We start from the raw sequence: 19,033 nt of genomic DNA, 5'->3' as shown, positions 1-19,033 counted from the left end.
AAATTCTAGTCTCCTGAACTCTAGTCACTTCAGCCTTGTTGTTGGTTCAAAGACAGTATCAGTTAAATATCTAGCTATTGGGTCAAGTTATCCATTTAAAAAAAAGACAGCGTCCCCCATCTGTACAAGAGATGGGAGGATGGAGGGAACTGTCGCATTGCAGTTTCCCCAATCTCCATGTAAGACTGGACCTATATAAGATTACTCCCTCATACAGCAACTACTGCTTTTACCCACTTGTCTCGGAGGTTCAAATCTCTATCTCAGTGTTTAGGTTTGAAAACATGCCTGTTTTTGATAAGCGCCTAAAAGATCCAATAGTTACTAATTTATCTAGAAGAATGCGAATAGGATAAAAACTCTACCTCTGAATTGCCTTTTCCAGAAAGGAATAGTGTCTCACCTTATTCCTTAATCACCCCATTAGATAACACCTTAGATAACATTATCATCCCTCTAGCCAGAAGGCCGAGCTACACTTTGAGAGGACCATTCCAAGTGGCATATAAACAGATCCAGGAACCTTAGCTGCTGCTCATTAAAAAATAAAAGTAATTTTTTTTAAAAAAAAAGTCTTTAACAAAGGCATTTTCCTTTTCCCCAAAGACTCCTTACCATTGGTGGAAGGAAGGTCATTTTTATCTCTTAACTCAATCTTTAGGAGTACATCTGGAAAACAAGCTTCTTCTAATCCCCCAGAGAATTCTGCCAACCTTCTAATCTGATCTATGAGGGAACACAGTGTGGAAAAGCACTTGAATTAGGTCGATAATCATTTCTAAGGTCAGAACAGAGGCAGCTAAAATGCTTTTGACCTGCCAAGGCAGCCTCCATCACAACAAATAGATAAAAGCAAAGGGAGACTGCAATTTGTGATTTACAAAAGTCTCTAATCAAGATCTGAATGTGCTAATCAGCTTTCAGTTTCATTATTGCCAGATGTCTATTTGATACAGTCTTAACAATAAATCCTTAATTTGTAAATAAACTGTCAGTGGAATGACTGGTTGAACAGCTGATTAGCAATAAATGATTTTAGTTTTCAGTGTAGAAGGGTAAGCCAGGATAACTATACACCAGTGGTTCCCAAAGTTTTTCTGCCATTTGTGCAGGGAAAGCCCCTGGCGGGCCAGGCCAGTTTGTTTACCTGCCGCATCCGCAGGCCGATCGCAGCTCCAACTGGCCGCGGTTCGTTGCTCCAGGCCAACGGGAGCTGCTGGAAGTGGAGAGGGCCAAGGGACGTACTGGCCACCGCTTCTAGCGGCTCCCATTGGCCTGAAGCGGTGAACCGTGGCCAGTGGGAGCCGCGATCGGCCAAACCTGCGGACGTGGTAGGTAAACAAACCGGCCCCTCCCGGCCCGTCAGGGGCTTTCCTTGAACAAGCGGCAGAACAAGTTTGGGAACCACTGCTATACACATTGATTAGCATTTGAAAAGTAAGCTTTGTGTTAACCCTTTCAGACATCCGCTGTTGACAATACAGCACAGATACACCAGTGTTTTTCATTAGTAAGTTATGATTTTAGAGCTGGGTTTGTTGCAGTGGCTAAAGAGCCAAAAAGTTTTGCAAGGTTGCAGCCTACCACAAAAAAAGAGCCATGATCCAAGCGAACAGTTAGATGCCAGGAACTACTCAGTCTGACACAAACTCTCTTTAGCTTTGAGCAATCCTCTTAACATCTGTGCCTCAGTTCTTCCCAGGTTTAAAAGCAGAATAATAAGTGACCATCTCACAGGAGTGCTGTAAAGTTTAGTTAGTGATACAACATTTTAGAGGTGTATTAAGTATTACAAAAATGTATTCCTTGTAATGATAGAGTCCTGTAAATCCATGGATATTTGCTTTATATCCATTGATGCAGCTATCCACAGACCATTTTTGCAGATCGAATGCGGATACAAATTTTGTATCGGCGCAAGACTCTAATGACAGGGGTGGTCTCATTACAACCAGAGAACGATCCTGCTCCCAGGAATTACAAATCAGACATTTCATTGAAGTAGATTGCTTTGTTTGGCAGGGAGAACGGAGTGCTAAATGAGTACCTTAAAAAAACAAAACACCCTGAATGGAGCTGCACTGACAGAAGCAGCAGCACCTCACTGAAGAAGCAATACTCTGTTTTCCACGTTAAAGAACAGAATTGCTGCAGAGAAATATCTGGGGAAATTAGCAGTCTTCAAAATTGCAAATGCATAGTCTCCTCCATCCTTGCCAGATACTCAATTATAAACTGTTCCAATAAGAATGGATTTCAAAGCCTCCCTGCCAATTCCAGCACAAACAAAATGAAAAAACTTCACATATTCAAGATTTTTTTTTTTTTTACTGCTACCAGAATTACCTACAGATATTAGAAGTACCAACTCAGTCTACACTGTTATAACAAATAAACCTAGAGTTGCAAAACACAAAGAGAAACAACTCTGCCATCTAGTGGTAGTGACAACTCACTGTGTTTTTATTCTTCGTGTGTTCTAGTCCTAAAACTTACACATGTGCACTTTAGTGCACTGATTTACAGGTCTGCTAACACAGGAAATTGATCTAGTTGTTGATTTAGGCCTTTCCTAATAAAATGAAAGGTGCTTTATAAACAAATACAAAAAGTGGGCATATTTTTATGCTTAAAATAGGATTTAATTTTTTTTGTTACATTAGAATAAAAGCCCATCTATTCTGAGGAACTCCAAGTAATAATGTTTAGCATGACGTCATAATTTAAATATACCTTATCTTTCATTATACTTCACTTCCTAAGCTCTGGGAAGTTGCCTACATATGTTTAACTGCAGCAGTAACAGAATTTTGCAAGCTCTTCAGGAACACATGAAGAAAGGGAAAGAAATTATTTCAGTTTATTAATACTTGGGATGGACCAAAATACTAAGGTGACAGGATTTAAAGCATTTAAACATGTAAAATACAAGGAAAAAAAAAAAAAAAAAGAGTCAGACACAGTATCAACTTCAAGGGGCTTATGAACAAAAAGTGACTATATGTGCTATGAGAAAGTGAGCTTTTTGCTGAGTTTGTCCTTTTTCTTCAGTCCTGATTCTCTCCACAATATTTTATTTTCCCCTGCTAGTATTTCTGTGATCATACCAGAAGGGAAGCAAGCGCAGACCCAACAGCAGTCCTAAACATATACACACACACACGCATCGATTAAAACTGAGTAACAGAGAAATGAAGTGACTTGCCCCAGGTCACAGTGAAGGTCCAGTGGCAGAGTCTGGAACAGAACTCATGTTTTCCGATGCACAGTGCAGTGCTCTATCCTTTGGAAAATTCTACTGCAATAATGCATGAGACTAGAAAATGAGCCTGACTATACCCAAAGCACTCAAAATCCAAAAAGTAAACAAGCTGGGAGAGGGGAAAACTCTTAAACCTTTCAATTTTAGTAATCCATGAAGTTACTTAACAGTAAGTTTTTTCACATGGGAATTTCATTTCCTGTGGTGGACTTTACCAACAATCTAAGGCCCCAATCCTGAAAGCTGATTAAAGTGCCTGGACACTGGAGGTGAGGCAAAGCGCACTCATTAAGCCCCACTGATTATTTTTAAGGGTCAGAGCCTAAGTTAGCTGAATACTTTACTAACACAAATGTAATGCTTCAGGCAAGGTTGCTCATCCCTCTCATCATAATCACCCTTCAAAAAACCTTTCAATCTTGTTTTTCAAAGAAGTTTAATTAATTGAACATCAAGGAAGTAGAGAAAGAAATATAAATAAAGCAGAATTGGCTGCATATTTTTCTTGATACACTATAACATAACTTACTTTGAAAATATGGCCATAAGCTTCCTTCTGTTCCTTCTCGGTTCAGAATCTTCATCAAATTCTTCCATCTCTTTTCCTAGAAAAACCTCTTGATGAAACTCCTTGTTAAGATGTCCATCCATCTCCATTTTGACCCCATTCAGGTGGTCTGGGGGCAGGATCTCATTCTCATCTTTGCTGTCAACTGCTTTCTCTTTTAAGGCAGAATTGTTTGCAGGCCTGGCATAGACATCCATCAGCAGAAACACAAACAGGAGGGACAAATAGAGAGAGCCCAAACTGCAGAGGAAGGCTTGTTTTGACATCATTGTTGTTGTTCTTGTCCAAAATATTAACAAATTAAATTACGGTGAAACAGATTAGATGACCTGGAAGGGGGGGAGGGGGGGAGAAGCAGAAATAAGGAACCTAAAATTGTAAAGCTACAATTTTATTTTAAGCTCCAAATCTAAAAGTAAAAACCCAGATTATCTTAAATGACAGAAACCTGTTTTGCTATTAGAATAAATGAATGTTGTATAAGTAACTAGAGTAAGAAACAGGTTTAGCAAAAAAGTTTAGTGCAGTTGCAAAAGCAGTCCCAGCTACCAAAAGAAAAAAAGGGAGCAGGGTAAAATGCGAGTGTAGGGAATGTCGTGAAGTTCAATGTACATCTGTTTCAAAAGAGCACATGCACAGATAAGATGACAAAGGCTGAGGCAAAATGTTACATTACTGGCATAACTCTAGCATGCACCAGGCAAGTTTAAGAGATACGAAGCTACATTCCATAACCAACAGAGGAACATGGGGTTTTGATCTGAAAAGTGTCTTATTTAACAGATCTCCTCCCTTTATGGCAGTGGTTCTTAACCTGAGGTGCAAAATGGTCTTACTAGGGGTGCAAGAGGGCCTTTCTGGGGGTGCAAGACATGCCAGATTTTTTTTTAGAAGGTAGATCATTGAAAACACAAATTAAGCACAGGCCTGTAAGTACAACTACTTTGTTTCATCAAACATATGTATTTATTAACATTATACATTTAACCATTACTATAATATACAAATAAAAATATATCTAGGTTCAAGAGGTGTGAGAACATACTTTGATTTTTGATAAGGGATGCGAGAACATATTTGGAGAACTAAAGGGGTGCAAGCTGCAGGCTGCAGTAAAGGTTAAGAACCACTGTTTTATAGAGTCAGAGTCACATCAGCTTGCTGCTAAGATCCCCATCCTGTACTGGGCATCATGTTGGCCAAGGGTGAGCAAACTGCAGTCCGTGGACCAGATCTGGCCCGCCAGCCATTTTAATCCAGCCCTTGAGCTCCTGCTGGGGCTTGCCCCGCTCTGGTGCTCCAGCTGAGAAGCAGAGTCGGGGCCACTCCACGTGGCTCCCGGAAGCAGTGGCATGGCCCCCCTCCAGCTCCTATAGCTCCCCACACCCCAACCCCAGCTCTGATCCCCCTCCTGCCCTCCGAATCCCTCAGTCCCAGCCTGGAGTACCTTCCTCCACCTCAAACTCCTCATCCTCGGCCCCAGCCCAAAGCCTGCACCCCCAGCCGGAGCCCCCTCCCGCACCCTGAACTCCTCATTTCTGGCCCCACTCCAGAACCTGCACCCCCAGAGACCTCACCCTCTCCCACACCCCATCCCAAATTTTGTGAGCATTCATGGCCCACCCCTGATGTAGGCAGATGCTTGTGCCTGTACAGAGTATCACTTGTGGTCAATGAGGCACTGCGTGGCCATAAAACTCACTGAGGAACTAGGACCTAAGGCCCAGTTTTGCAAACACACATATACGTACATAAGAAGGGTCTGACCATGGGGTCAGACCGATGGTCCAGTGTCCAGTCTTCAGACACTGGCACATGCCTGGTACTTCAGAGGAAATGAACAGAACAAGCAATCATCAAGTAAGTGATCAATTCCCTGTCATCCACTCCCAGCTTCTGACAATCAGAAGTGTTTCACTGGACAAGTATTTGCAAAATCAGGACCTGAATAAAGTTTTTACTCCTTTTACTAACTGTATTTCAGATAGCACTCCAAATCCAGTTCAACTCTGAAAGAAAGAGCTGATACTAACCTAGAATGTATGCCAACAAAAAGACTGTTTCAAGACTCTGTGGGCAGCGCATGACCAAGTTCCCAAGAAACGTTTCTGGGGCAGGCAAGTAGGAAAGAATCTTTACTGAGAACTGAGCACATATGATGTAGTATCAGTGAGAAATAAACATGGAATATCACAATGCTTCTTTTTTTGTTGTTTTTTAAGTCATTTTTCAGACTAAAACAACATTTTAAATCTCAAGAGATAAAGTTATCATCAAAAGTGCATCTACTAAAACAGCCTGGTAAAAGGAGATTTAGCCAATTACAGAAATAAGTTTCAGACAGAATCCTGGTAGAGTCATAACCAGTATCACACATTTATAATTATAACAGACAAGCTTAAGACATTTGCTCATAGTTTTGAGGACTAGCAACCATAATGTTTCAGAACTTAATACGATCACACTTAAGATCAGAATAGGATATATTTCCTCCCATGCTGAAGAACTAACTACACAATTAAAATCAACCTTGTAAGTTTCTGTTTGCACACCTACCTGGACAGAACTATTATTTTGACATGTGAGAAAATCCCCACCACCACCATTATATCAATAATTTCAATTTCAAGCATCACTTCTCCATCTGAAAATTTTGTACCTAGTATTGTTATCAGTAATCCCTAAAATTACTTTAGCTGAAAGCGATTGAAATAGGAAAATATTTTCTCTAGTTTGTTTGGTTTGTGCATTTCACATAACTTTGTGTCTAGTGAGTTTCGCTATTTGTTTATAATGGATATCATTATCCAGTCACTGCAAGAGTGTATACAAGTAATCACTGCAAGGAATCTGAAACTGAAAATGAATTAAGAAGGAGAGGAACAGGAGCCCAACAACATTGTTCTTATTACTCTCAGGCCCAGCCAAAAGATCTTTCTAAACATGGGGTGGGGGCAGAGAGTGAATGTTTTAATGATTTTGTTTTTAATTAAGGGAAAGCTGCTTAGAGGGCACTCGATTTTTTTAGTTAATTAAAAAAAATCCAGCTACCAAGGTCCCATCGTGGTAAATGTAAGACGATTCTGTTAGGGCTGATACATTTTCATGACCATTTTTACAAGGCTGAATTGAACACACCCATTTCGAGTTTCCCTTTTTGCAGGCTAATCCCACTTTCTACCAAACTCTGTTACTGAACCTTCATCTGCCTCATCCCACCCAATGGCTCAACGATACAGCAACAACTTGAGGAAAAGCTGTCAGCATGAACAGACTGTACCTACTGTATACAGCCACTTACTCCTGGGGGAACTCTGCACCACTGTGCAGTGCAGACTTTGTGCAAAAAGCAATGCTCTGTGCAGAATTTCCATTTCCCCCTGCCAGCCATCTCCATCCTCTGACAAACAGAGGCTAGGGACACCATTCCTTACCCATCCTGGCTAATAGCCATTAATGGACTTAACCTCCATGAATTTATCTAGTTCTCTTTTAAACCTTACTACAGTCCTAGCCTTCACAACCTCCTCAGGCAAGGAGTTCCACAGGTTGACTGTGCGCTGTGTGACGAACTTCCTTTTATTTGCTTTAAACCTGCTGCCCATTAATCTCATTTGGAGGCTCCTAGTTCTTATATTAGACTGTGTTTAATTTGTTCCAAGGCATCTCTAGGCATCTCTAGCAGTTCATAGCCCTGGCACCTCTGGGCTTACTGCATTAGTTATGAAAGTAAAAAAAAAAAATTGTTTGAGCCCCTCTTTCATTACAAATGAAGCACTGGGGTGGGGGTGAGTGTCCCCCCCCCCAAGCTGGGCTCTGGGGGAGAGCGGGCACAGAAACAGGAACTGGGTTAGCATAGAGGTTTCTTTAACTTTCTGCTCCTAGAGGAATTTTGTCATCTGTATTGTTACGGGTATTTTGAAATAAATTACCAAAACAATGGAAACTAGCATGATTACATAGTGTCATTCTGACAAAACAGGCAGATTTTAAAATATTGTGCAGGGAAAGTGGGTTTGTGTTTGTTCTTGGCACAGAATTCCCCCAGGAGTAAGAGCCACGTGCACTAACACACAACTAGCGATAGAAGGGAGACCGAGGGAAAGGGAGCTGAAAGGAACGGACGAGGATCATCGAGCGACAAGGGGGAAAAGGAACCCCCCGACAGCTCCAGGTCCCAGCGTTGCCGCCCTGCCCCCTAACCCACACGGCCATCTCCAGACCCCAAGTCTCCATCCACCCTCTCCTCCCACTAGCTGCCTCGGGTTCCAGCGCAGCGCCCCGCCCTGGGGTGTAGGCCCCTCCCCGGCCCAACCCAGGTGGGTACAGAGAGACTCGGCTCCCTTCCTCCCCCCAGCCCCTCAGAGCTCCCAGCCCCTCTCCTCCCAACCGGCCGCAAGCCCGGGGAGGGGGGGCTCCACAGCAGGCAGCCCACGCCAACGCCGGTACCTGTGCGGGATGCTGCCAAACTCCTCATGCCCAGCCCGGCCGGGCCCCTCGGTTCCGCTCCCTTGCCAACTCTCCTCCGAAACCCCCTCAGGCAGCGACTGCTGTGGGGGGACCGGAAACCGGAAGCGCCACTCAACACTAGCGCAAGGACCCCGGGGCTTCCCACCCCGCCTGAGTGGAGGGAAGGAACCACAGCACAGGGGCGGGATCCGGAGGCTACACACACGGAGACTTCTCTCTCCTGAGAGGAACGGGGACCTGAACAGTGCCAAGAAAGAGCGAGTTAAAGGCAGGCACAGCCAAAGACACCTAATGAAAAAGGACCTCAGAGTGAGCGACCATCTTGGATCAGGGGAGAGAAGGCTCGCCTGTAGTGGGCGGCCATTTTTGTTTGGGGCAGAGAGCCCTAGTAGCTATTCTTTCAGCAGCAGTGGGCGGCCATCTTTGATTGGGGCAGAGAAGCAAATATTATCTGGATACCGTTGGCAACCATCTTTGATTGGGGCCAGAGGACCCTCTATGCTGCTGTCAGATGACACTGATCAAGCTGAGATAATATAAAATAGAAATATAAAGAAATGGAATTTACCAGCTCCCTTACTCTTCCTAACTTCCCCATTCCTACTGCTTCTCAGCCTTCCTTACTTCAAAGTAACAACAAATAAAACAGAAGTGTAACTTACAAAACTCTTCCATTTCATCCTCATGTTCGTTTACTTCTATGCCATAATCCTACCCCTCTACCTCTTGTCTGTTCTGCTTCTTTCAGACGTAAGCCCTGATTGTCTCTTATTTATGTGCTGTGCAATCGGACCTCAGTCCCAAGTGGGGACTCTGGGGCTATCATAATATAAATAATTGTTTACTTCTAATGACAATAATTTAAAGAAGTAAAACTAGGAGGGGAATCTCAATAGAGCACACAAATATAATATAATCATATTCTTGTTTTGCAAGAGGGTGGTAACTTTTCTATCAAATTTGTGCCTTAACCCCATTCTCCAGGCCTTGGTCCCCTCAGCTCTGAGTTATTGCATAAGGTTGTCTGCTGACTCAGGCAGACATCACTGGGTCATGCTTAGTTCACAATGTGCAGGTTATCTTTGCCAGCATACAGGCAAGAGGGTTAATTAGAAAAAAAGTTTAGTTTCCAAAGTACAACATGGAAGTCTCCAAAAAAAAAAAAAGCCATTCCATCATAAAGAGTTCGATATTGAACTCTTTGTTCCACCTGGGTGGGGAGAGGGAGGAAGGGAGGGAGGAAGGAAGAGGGTCGGGATTCCAGTCTGGGGGGAGGGGCTCGGGTTTCCCGCCCCGAGGGAGGAAGGAAGGAAGGAAGGGGCTCTGGGTTTCAGCCCAGGGGGGACAGAAGAGGGGTTTCAGGTTCCAGCCAGGGGGGAAGGGAGGGAGGAAGGGGCTCGGGCTTCCAGCCCACAGGGGAGAGAGAGGGAGGCTTGGGGTTCCAGACTTGGGGGGGGGAACAGTTCGGGATGGCAAGCCCAAGCTGCCATTTCTAAATTAGTTTCTAAATTAGTTCACATGGGTACTAAGGTGCCTAATCTCCATTGATGGCTCTGGGAGTTAGGCACCTCAATACCTTTGCGGATCTGGACATTGGCATTCAGATTAATTTGTCCAAAGGCCCCATGTCAGCCCCTAGCTGCACACCCTCCACCTCGCTGAGTTTTCACACTGGCCTCTTATGGGAAGGGCCCAGAAGCAGGCTCAGGGAGACTGCCCCGATATTGAACTCTTTGTTCCGCTGTGGCCGCTTGGAGCGGGGCTAGCCGGCTCCCCGCAGCCCCCCGGAAGCGGCCACACCTCCCTGCTCGGCCCCCGCCACCCGCGCCGGCTCCGCAGCTTCCATTGGTCGGGAGCTGTGGCCAATGGGAGCTGCGGGGGCGGGGCCTGCGGGCGGAAGCGGCGGCAGCGCGCGGAGCCACCTGGCCTTCCTGCCGCCTAGGACCCGGAGGGAGGGAGGTCGGCCGGCTTCGGGGGAGCTGCCCGAGGTAAGTACCGCCCGGCCCGGAGCCCCCAGCCCCCAGCCCTCCTTGCAGCAGGGGCCGGGGGGGAAGGGAGATGAGAGAGGGTCTCGGGGTGCCGGGGGGTGGAGAGAGGGTCTCGGGGTGCCGGGGGTGAGGGGATGAGAGAGGGTCTCGGGGTGCTGGGGGGGTGGAGAGAGGGTCTCGGGGTGCCGGGGGTGAGGGGAAGAGGGTCCTCGGGGTGCCCGAGAGGGGAGAGGGGATGAGGGGATGAGAAGCGAGGGTCTCGGGGTGCCGGGTGAGAGAGGGGGTGCGGGGTGAGGGGATGAGAGAGGGTCCTCGGGGGCTGGAGAGCGGGGGGTGGAGAAGAGTCTGAGGAGGGTCTCGGATAGCGGAGTGGGCACTGAGAGAGGGCTCGGGTGCTGCGGGGGGTGGAGAGAGGGTCTCGGGGTGGCCGAGGAGGGGGAGAGGGAGAGAGCCAGGGGTCTCGGTGGCGCTGGGGGGTGAGGAGATAGAGGTCTCGGGGTTGCCCGGGGGGTTTGAGAGAGGGTCTCGGGGTGCCGAGGGGGGGAGAGGGGATGAGAGAGGGTCTCGGGGTGCCGAGTGGGGAGGGGATGGAGAGAGGGGTCTCGGGTGCTGGGGGGTGGGGTGAGGGGAGAGAGGGTCTCGGGGTGCCGGGGGGTGGAGAGAGGGTCTCGGGTGCGAGGGGGGAGGAGGGGTGAGAAGGGGTCTCGTGGTAGCCGGTGAGGGGATGGAGGGGTTCTCGGGGTTTGCCGGGGAGAGGGGATGAGAAGAGGGTCTCGGGTTGCCGGGGGTGAGAGCGGGGTCGGGGTGCCGAGGAGGGGGAGAGGGCTGAGGAGCGCGATTCTCGGGTGCGGGGGGAGGGGATGAGAGAGGGTCTCGGGGGGCTGGGGGGGTGGAGAGAGGGTTCTCGAGGGTGGCCGAGACGAGGGTCTCGGGTGGCTGGGGGATGGAGAGAGGGTCTCGGGGCCGCCAGGGGGGGAGGGGATGGAGAGAGGGTCTCGGGGTGCAGGGAGTGAGGGGATGAGAGAGGGTCTCGGGGGCCGGGGGTGGAGAGAGGGTCTCGGGGTGCCGAGGAGGGGAGGGGAATGACGAGGCGGTCTCGGGTGCTGGGGGGTGAGGAGGCGGAGAGGGTCTCGGGTGGTCCGGGGGGTGCTGGGGTTCGGGGCTGCCGAGGAGGGGGAGCGGGATGAGGAGAGGGTCTCGGGTGGCGGGATCACGAGTGGGGATGAGAGAGGGTCTTGGGGTGACTGGGGGTGGAGAGAGGGTCTCGGGGTGCCGAGGCGAGGAGGAGGGGGACGAGACGTCTCGGGGGATGGGGATGGAGAGAGGTACTCGGGGTGCCGAGGAGGGGGGAGGGGCGGAGAGAGGGTCTCGGGGTGCCGGGGTGGTGAGAGGGTCTCGGGGTGCGCGAGCAGAGAGAGGGGATGAGAGAGGGTCTCGGGGTGCTGGGGGGGTGGAGAGAGGGTCTCGGGGTGCCGAGGAGGGGGAGAGGGGATGAGAGAGGGTCTCGGGGTGCTGAGGAGGGGGAGAGGGGATGAGAGAGGGTCTCGGAGTGCCGGGGGTGAGGGGGAAAGAGAGAGCGGCCCGGGGTTGTAGCCGGGGCGTGAGAGGGGGAAAGACAAAGTGTCGCAGGGGTCCACCTGGAGGGAAGAGGCTCGAGGCTCCAGCCTGGGTGGAGAGAGAGGGAGGGAGGAAGAGGCTCGGGTTCCAGCCCGGGGTGGGGAGAGAGGGGGGTAAGAAAGAGGGGCTGGGGGCTCCAGCCTGGGTGGGGAGAGGGAGGGAGGAAGGAAGGAAGAGGGTCGGGATTCCAGTGTGGGGGGAGGGGCTCGGGTTTCCAGCCCCGAGGGAGGAAGGAAGGAAGGGGCTCTGGGTTCCACCCAGGGGGAGAGAAGGGGGGGCTTGAGGTTCCAACCTGGGGGGAAGGGAGGGAGGAAGGGGCTTGGGCTTCCAGCCCACAGGGGAGAGAGAGGGAGGCTTGAGGTTCCAGGCTGCGGGGGGGAAGCATTTCGGGGGGGGGGGTCCACCCGCTTCCCATCTTCCCCTCCCACCACCATGTGTTCCAATATTTTATTCTTGCATCTGGTCACGCTAGGAGTCTCAGCTCCTCCCCCTGTCCGAGTTTCTCCCCTTGGCACAGGGACAGCTGGCCCAGCAGCAGGTGCTGCTAACGCTGACTCGGCAGTGACAGAGCTGCTCTACCGACACGGCTCCGTGAATGAGGAGAAAGAGGTGGAGGGACCAGGGCATGAAGCCGCTGCTGGGGGGACTTGTGGCGCCCTCGCTGTGCTCAGAGGAAGAGTTTCCCAGCCCGCTACCCGTACCAGTCTCTATCCAGGACATTCTGCACGAAGGGGGTGGGGCTTCTGCGATTTTCACCTAATCCTCAGGGCCATGCAAGGTGCTGAGGGTGGGGCCTGTGGAACGGCACGATCCGTTGTGGGGCCAAGGTTTGCACTGCCCTCGTCCTGCCCACCCAGGAGGAGGGAGGTGTGAGGGCTGGGCCTGGCCTGATGCTGATCTAAGAAGGGTGTGTCCATAGCATCCTTTGGCCTAGTTCTCACCTCAACCCCCAAGGAGGCATCAGTGTCGCTCTCTGCCACGATGAAGCTGCTGCGGCTCCTGTGCCGCCACAAGACGGCGTTGGGCCTGGGTGGCCTGGCACTCTTCGTTGTGGTCCTGCTCTACCTGGCCAAGTGCACCTCAGAGAGCCTCAGGCCCTTGCCAGGTCGGGGTCTGCCCCACAACCAGGCACCGCAGCCACCCCGCGGTGGAGTGGGAGCTGGGCCTCCCCTACCGGCAGCCCTGCTGCCCCCTGAGGAGACGGCTTTCCTGGCTGTCCTCATTGCCAGCGGCCCCAAGTATACAGAGCGCCGCAGTATCATCCGCAGCACCTGGCTCTCAATGGCTGGCCGGCCCCCTCAGGATGACATCTGGTGTCGTTTCGTGATAGGCACAGGCAGCCTGGCTGAGGAGGAGCTTCACAGCTTAGAGTTGGAGCAGAGCCGTCATCGGGACCTGCTCTTGCTGCCTGAGCTTCGTGATTCCTACGAGAACCTGACTGCCAAGGTCCTGGCAATGTATGTCTGGCTTGATCTGCACTTGGATTTCCGTTTTGTCCTCAAGGCTGATGACGACACCTTTGTACGCCTGGACGTACTTGTGGAAGAGCTTAGGGCCAAGGAGCCACGTCGTCTCTACTGGGGTTTCTTTTCTGGCCGTGGTCGAGTGAAGTCAGGTGGCAAATGGAAAGAGAGCACCTGGCTCCTGTGTGACTACTATTTGCCTTACGCCCTAGGTGGTGGCTATGTGCTCTCTGCAGACCTGGTGCATTACCTGCGACTCAGTCAAGACTATTTCAACATGTGGCAGAGTGAAGATGTGTCTCTGGGTGCTTGGTTGGCTCCTGTTGATGTGAAGAGGGTTCATGACCCACGTTTTGACACTGAATACAAGTCACGGGGCTGCAACAATAAGTATATTGTCACTCACAAGCAGAGCATTGAGGACATGTTAGAGAAGCATCAGACTTTGGCCAAGGAAGGGAAGCTCTGCAAGGAGGAGGTTAAGCTCAGGCTATCCTACATGTATGACTGGGGAGTGCCTCCTTCACAGTGTTGCCAAAGGAAAGATGGCATCCCCTGAAAGTTTTGGAAAAAGGAAGGGTGAAGTATCAAAGGGGAACTCTCTGGGCTGGATCAGTGTCATATGGGGACACCCTCTGTATGTAAGGCTTAAAAATTATTCTGAGATTTTTGCACGATTCATGTATCAAGACTGTGTGCAGGACCAACATAGCACCATAATTCCTAAAAGCTACTTAAGTGCTGTGATTTGTCTACAGAGACACAAAATACAGGAATAAAGGGGGAAAGTGAGGGAAAGGTTATGTGGTGGAACTTAGTGCAAAGGTGGGGGGAAGCAAACTCTTCTTTTAAATAACTTGGATGCAGAGCAGGTTGGAAGATGTCCCAGATTCCAAACTTTGTTTGTTTAAGAACATGTCATGCCTTCTCACCATCCCTGAGATTGTGAATATAATGTCTGCTGTTTAATTTCTGCAGGGAAAAAGTGCCATTTTGGCCAACCATATTGGCAGATTTTGAAGACTGTAATAAAGAGATAGCAAATCAGTTGCTAGTGCCAGTGGAAGCAGGTGGCTGGTTAGAGCCACTGGCCTGGCATCTAAATGAAGGGAAACATTTGTCAGATATTTGCACTGGTTACTTTATACTCTCGCTGAAGGAGGGGAGGGTGTGTCCAGTCTTTGAAAAGTGTACTGATTTAATTAGAATAGGTTTGGGTAATATCCCTGAATTTAAATATTCAATCTTTTTGTTTTTTAAATGGTTTATGATGTGCTACGTAACCTGGATTATCTGGCAGCTACTAAATAGGTCTGTATTTGGAAAAGCGTATGTGTTATGTCATATTGCAGTATTAGGAAAGGTTCTGAACTGTCTTGAATTGGAAGTAAACATTTATGCTACAAACCTAGCACTCAGTTATTGGGATTAGAAGCTGTGCTTGTAGTCTCCAAGTGCATTGTGTTCAAAGAAATCTTAATTTCCTAATTTTTACAAAAAATGATCACACTGAGAAGTATATGATCTAATTATGCAAACAATAGGACTATTTACATCAATAAGGATTACCTGTGTGAGTAAGAGTTACCTGTAACATCTCAAATTGGAAGTACAAAACTTATCAAGTTATCTGGACTAGATTTTTAAAGTAATAATTCTTTGTTTTAAAAAAAAAAATCTGAGGAATAGGTTATTTTAATTGCTAATATGGTATGTAAATGACTGGAATTTATTTTTTCACTTCTCTATAGTCCTGTCTACACTACAAACAAATCCATTGCTGACAAGGGTTGTCGGGCATGTTTGGTGTTTAACTGAGAGTATAAATGGGCCACTTTTAGCACAGTGACAGAATGCATTGCACTCTCAAATAATTCTAGCACGTGTTCTGTGCAGACTTTTAGTTGTGTGACTCTGAATAATCCTGACATCCCATAATGGTGTTGAAAATGGTTCCATCTGTGCGCACACTTACACCTTTGTCCACACTGGTTCAGGGGGACTCCCTTCTGAAAACCGTTGTCAGCAACAGATCTCTTTTCTAGTAAAGACACAGCTTTAAAGTTGATGCCTAAAGGCCATGTTCACACTCTTCAGGCTTTCTTACGGTTTGTTGCACAGTGCACTTTCATACGAATGTTATTTCTTTCACTGACCGGTACACCTCTTTCTCTTAACCTGTGGAGGGAGACTTCAGCTTTAAATAATAAGAGTTGGTACTGACATCGTCACACTTTTGCTTCTCAGACCTGATTTAGTAATTTATTCCAAAGGAATCAAGTGAATTTATTTTCTCAATTAAAATCCACTTCTTCTATCTAGTTTTAAACAATTTCTTGAGAGGATTAAGTGGGGGAAAAAAACTCTTTTTGGAAAGCAGGGGTTTGGAGCTATGCTCCAGCTCCGCTCCAGCGCCAGGCAAAAACCTGCAGCTCCACTGCTCCAGAGCTGCTCTGCGCTCGAGCTCCAGACTCCACTCCAAAGCCCCGTTGGAAAGGAAAATAACTCCTTATCTACATTAAGTATTTCAACAATACAGTCTGTAACTTTCCTTCTAAAAACAAAATTATTTAATGAAGACGTTGAAAAAGTAACTTACTTAATCTGATGCATCCAGTCTTTTGTACTTTGACATAGTGACACTTACTGAAGATGTGCCCTTCAGTGGAATATATTCCTGCAGAACAAAAAGTTTTAAGACTGTCACCCTGTTGCAGGAAATTAATTTGGTTTCAGTAATACTTTTGAAGTCTATATGTCTCTTTGGTCTTTGGGCTAAACTAGTATTGTATACACATAATTCAGTGTTTGTAATTGTGATTATTTATTTATAAATATTATAAATGTACTATGTATTGTTAAAAGCTTAAGATAGCTAAGTATCTTATTTTATAATTATTTAAGAAAGTGTGTTAAGTTTCACAAGTGTTATTTGTGAAATGCTTTAATTTATTGATGTACAGTTCCTAATTTAAATAGTTGTAGATCCAAAAATCTGCTGCATGACTCTCTTAACTTGATAAGAATGTACTAATCACCCATTTGTCTAAATATCAGTGTTTATGTAAGTCACAGGCATTGTTGCTTCTTTGTTGTTGCTTTGTTTTGTTTTGCTTTTTGAAAGGTTCTCCTTTCAGAGCTTTCATCTGAGGATGAGGATTTGCGCTTCAGAAGAATGGAAAAATAATTGTCAAATCCCATGTGACATGTGGCCCATACAAAACATACAAATGCGAACACACACACGCACTTGTTAATTTTTTTGTAGAATACTGAGTTCTTACTGTGCCTCTGAGTTCCAAGAATATGGAGCTTCCTCCCGCAAAGCGCTTACTTAAACATATGAGTAGTCCTCTTGATTTCACTACTATTCACATACTTAAATTAAAATCAAGACCAGATTGCTCAGCACCTTGCAGAATTAAATCCATAAATTACTTTGGTGAATATAGTTCTACTTGAAATCTTGTTCTACTTGAGTAACAAAGTCCTTCTGGTCTAGAATTTCCTATATTTTGTCTCAGCTCTAAAATTAATTGTTTTGGAAGGTATGACTTACGTAAGTTGATCCTTTTTCTTTATGTTGTTCTGGAATATAGAAAAAGCATTTTCCCATATGTTCTGATTAGTTTTTCCAAGCATAAATATTCTGAAGTGCCTCAAGATAAAAAAAAAAAATTTCAAACCTGTCTGACTTTGTAGATCTGATTGACACTTTAAAAATTCCAAAGTTGAATTTTTAATAGCTGCTATTTTGCATGTTGGATGTTCAGTAGAATTGGCAAAGTTGTCAAGATCTGCAAGCCAAGTAAATTGCAGTTCGGTGAGTTTAAAAAGTGTTTTAAGGTTGGTTCTGTTAGTCGCTGGGGCAGAGAGTCTGCTGAGTTAATAAGCAAAGAGAATTAGTGACCCGGAAGTTATTATAAATCCAGGATCATTATCCGCTTCACAAGCCAAATAACTCAAGAGCTGTATTTCTTTAATTAGGAAGTCAGAGGTAAAAAACCTATTGCTAATGCAATGTTAAGGTTAAATATCAAGTAACTTTACCCAGGCAATATTTTATATTGCTTGACTTTCAAGTGCTTGATGTTTCAAACTTAATTATTGCACTAAAACATCTTGTTTGAATTTAATTATGAACCTATATTTTAAAAATAGCATTTAACATCCCAGATCTGGAACAAAACACACCCTCTCTCTCTCCAGGGTTAAAGTACAAATATTTTAAAACAAAATAGCTGAAAATTGTTTTTCTGACCTTAGGACTGAGTTCTGTATTTGTTTTACAAGGGATGGTGACATCAGAAAAATTTAATGCAATATAAGGATTTCACAGTTTGTGATTAGACATCCTGTACTGCTGTTTGAAAAACAAAGTGAAATCTTAGCCCCATTGAAGCTAGTGGGAAAGTCCATTATCTTCACTGCGGCCAGGATTTTACCCACAGTGGCTAACCTCTGATCTTAACAAATAAAAAGTATTTTGGCCTATCCTTAAAGATCCTTGTATTGAAGTTAGTGGGAGTTTTGCCAGTGATTTCAATAGAAGCATGATCAGGCCCAAAATATATTAATTTGTAACTTTTTTATGGCGGTGTTTAATTAAATGGAATCAAACTTTTATTAAATAGCATTTCAGTTGACTTCTAAGGGAATTCCTCATTTAAAAAAGAAAAAAAAGTCTGCCATTTATACTTCTTACTCTTATGGTGTTATAGAAAACGTCCACAGGACTCTTCCCTGGAAGACAAGAGGAAGATGGCTCACCTAAGTTGACCTAAACAATTTTCTAAATATCAGTTGATGTGGGCTGCAAGTCACTGTTTATTTGACGTATTATATTAATATTACACTTGTTCTTTGCAGGGCTATAGTAAAACTATGCTGTTTGACAGAACATTAAAAGCATTTTAACCTTTTTTTGTTGTTATTCACTAGATGATTTCTTTAATAGTTTTCAAATTGTATGTACAGAATTGTCTATCATCCATATTAGAAGTTGCATGGTTTAAATTACATCCTTCATAAAATCCTATTACCATGACAGTGTTTCAAGTGCAAGACCAAAAGATTTTGGTGCACCAATTGAATTCCTCTTGAAGTGGTCACTCTGATGTAAATTCAAATAGAAAAACAATTTTTGCTTTCCTTTAAGTGATTTTTAAAATGGCATGCAGAATGATTAGTGATCTTGTTTAATGTGTAAAAGTGAACTAGCTGAATCGCCTTAAATTTAACAACTCAATTAAAAATAGTTTTGCTACTTTAAAAAAGTATTGCCCAGTAAGTCCTGCAACTATTTTAGGTAAATAGGTAACTGACTTCTAAATAGTCTTCTTGGAGCTGTAAGAAACAGCTACCAGGAAAACAAATACCTGTGCTTTTAAGCATTTGATTTCCTTGCTGTCCATTCTTGTCTGTATAAAGAATGCAGAAGTTTGGCTTTAAAATGTGCTAATTGTGGTAGATATTTCCTTTTATATGCTTCCATCAATTTATTTTGGCCTTTTAACTACCGGAGGAACTATTTCATGCCACAACTGCGTTGGATTTTTCCTGGCATTAAGGTTATTATTTTTGTAACTTGAATTAAGAAGAACATTAGGGGTATTGGAAGGTGGTTATGCTTTGCACTTCCACGGATTTCCAATCAACTCCAGAA

At 45.8% G+C, this 19,033-nt stretch overlaps 2 protein-coding genes across 2 annotated transcripts in view; one reads left to right on the top strand and one right to left on the bottom strand.

Annotated features, from left to right (window-relative positions):
- The window catches only part of SDF4 (stromal cell derived factor 4), a 46,935-nt gene extending 38,511 nt beyond the window's left edge, over nucleotides 1-8,424 (bottom strand). Inside the window, exons 1-2 of the mRNA XM_032779987.2 lie at nucleotides 8,280-8,424; nucleotides 3,792-4,159 (exon numbers count right to left, since the gene is read on the bottom strand). Coding sequence (XP_032635878.1) covers nucleotides 3,792-4,099 — 308 coding nt within the window. The 5' untranslated portion in view covers nucleotides 4,100-4,159; nucleotides 8,280-8,424. The remainder of the gene's footprint in view (nucleotides 1-3,791; nucleotides 4,160-8,279) is intronic.
- Nucleotides 8,425-10,191: 1,767 nt separating this feature from the next.
- On the top strand, nucleotides 10,192-18,051 carry B3GALT6 (beta-1,3-galactosyltransferase 6). Its single transcript, XM_032779988.2, has 2 exons — nucleotides 10,192-10,288; nucleotides 12,378-18,051. Exon 2 carries the CDS (start codon nucleotides 12,887-12,889, stop codon nucleotides 13,925-13,927), a length of 1,041 nt encoding a protein of 346 aa, XP_032635879.1. The 5' UTR covers nucleotides 10,192-10,288; nucleotides 12,378-12,886; the 3' UTR covers nucleotides 13,928-18,051.
- The last annotated feature ends 982 nt before the right edge of the window (nucleotides 18,052-19,033 follow it).

The sequence above is a fragment of the Chelonoidis abingdonii genome, chromosome 23 (genome assembly GCF_003597395.2).
Source record: "Chelonoidis abingdonii isolate Lonesome George chromosome 23, CheloAbing_2.0, whole genome shotgun sequence".
NCBI classification, from domain to species: domain Eukaryota; kingdom Metazoa; phylum Chordata; order Testudines; family Testudinidae; genus Chelonoidis; species Chelonoidis abingdonii.
The sequence above is the reverse complement of the archived record's forward strand: the minus strand, read 5'-3'. Positions and strand labels throughout refer to the sequence as shown.

Excerpts from the sequence above, each read along its gene's own strand:
- B3GALT6 (XM_032779988.2), top strand. The coding sequence starts at position 12,887 with ATGAAGCTGCTGCGGCTCCTGTGCCGCCACAAGACGGCGTTGGGCCTG.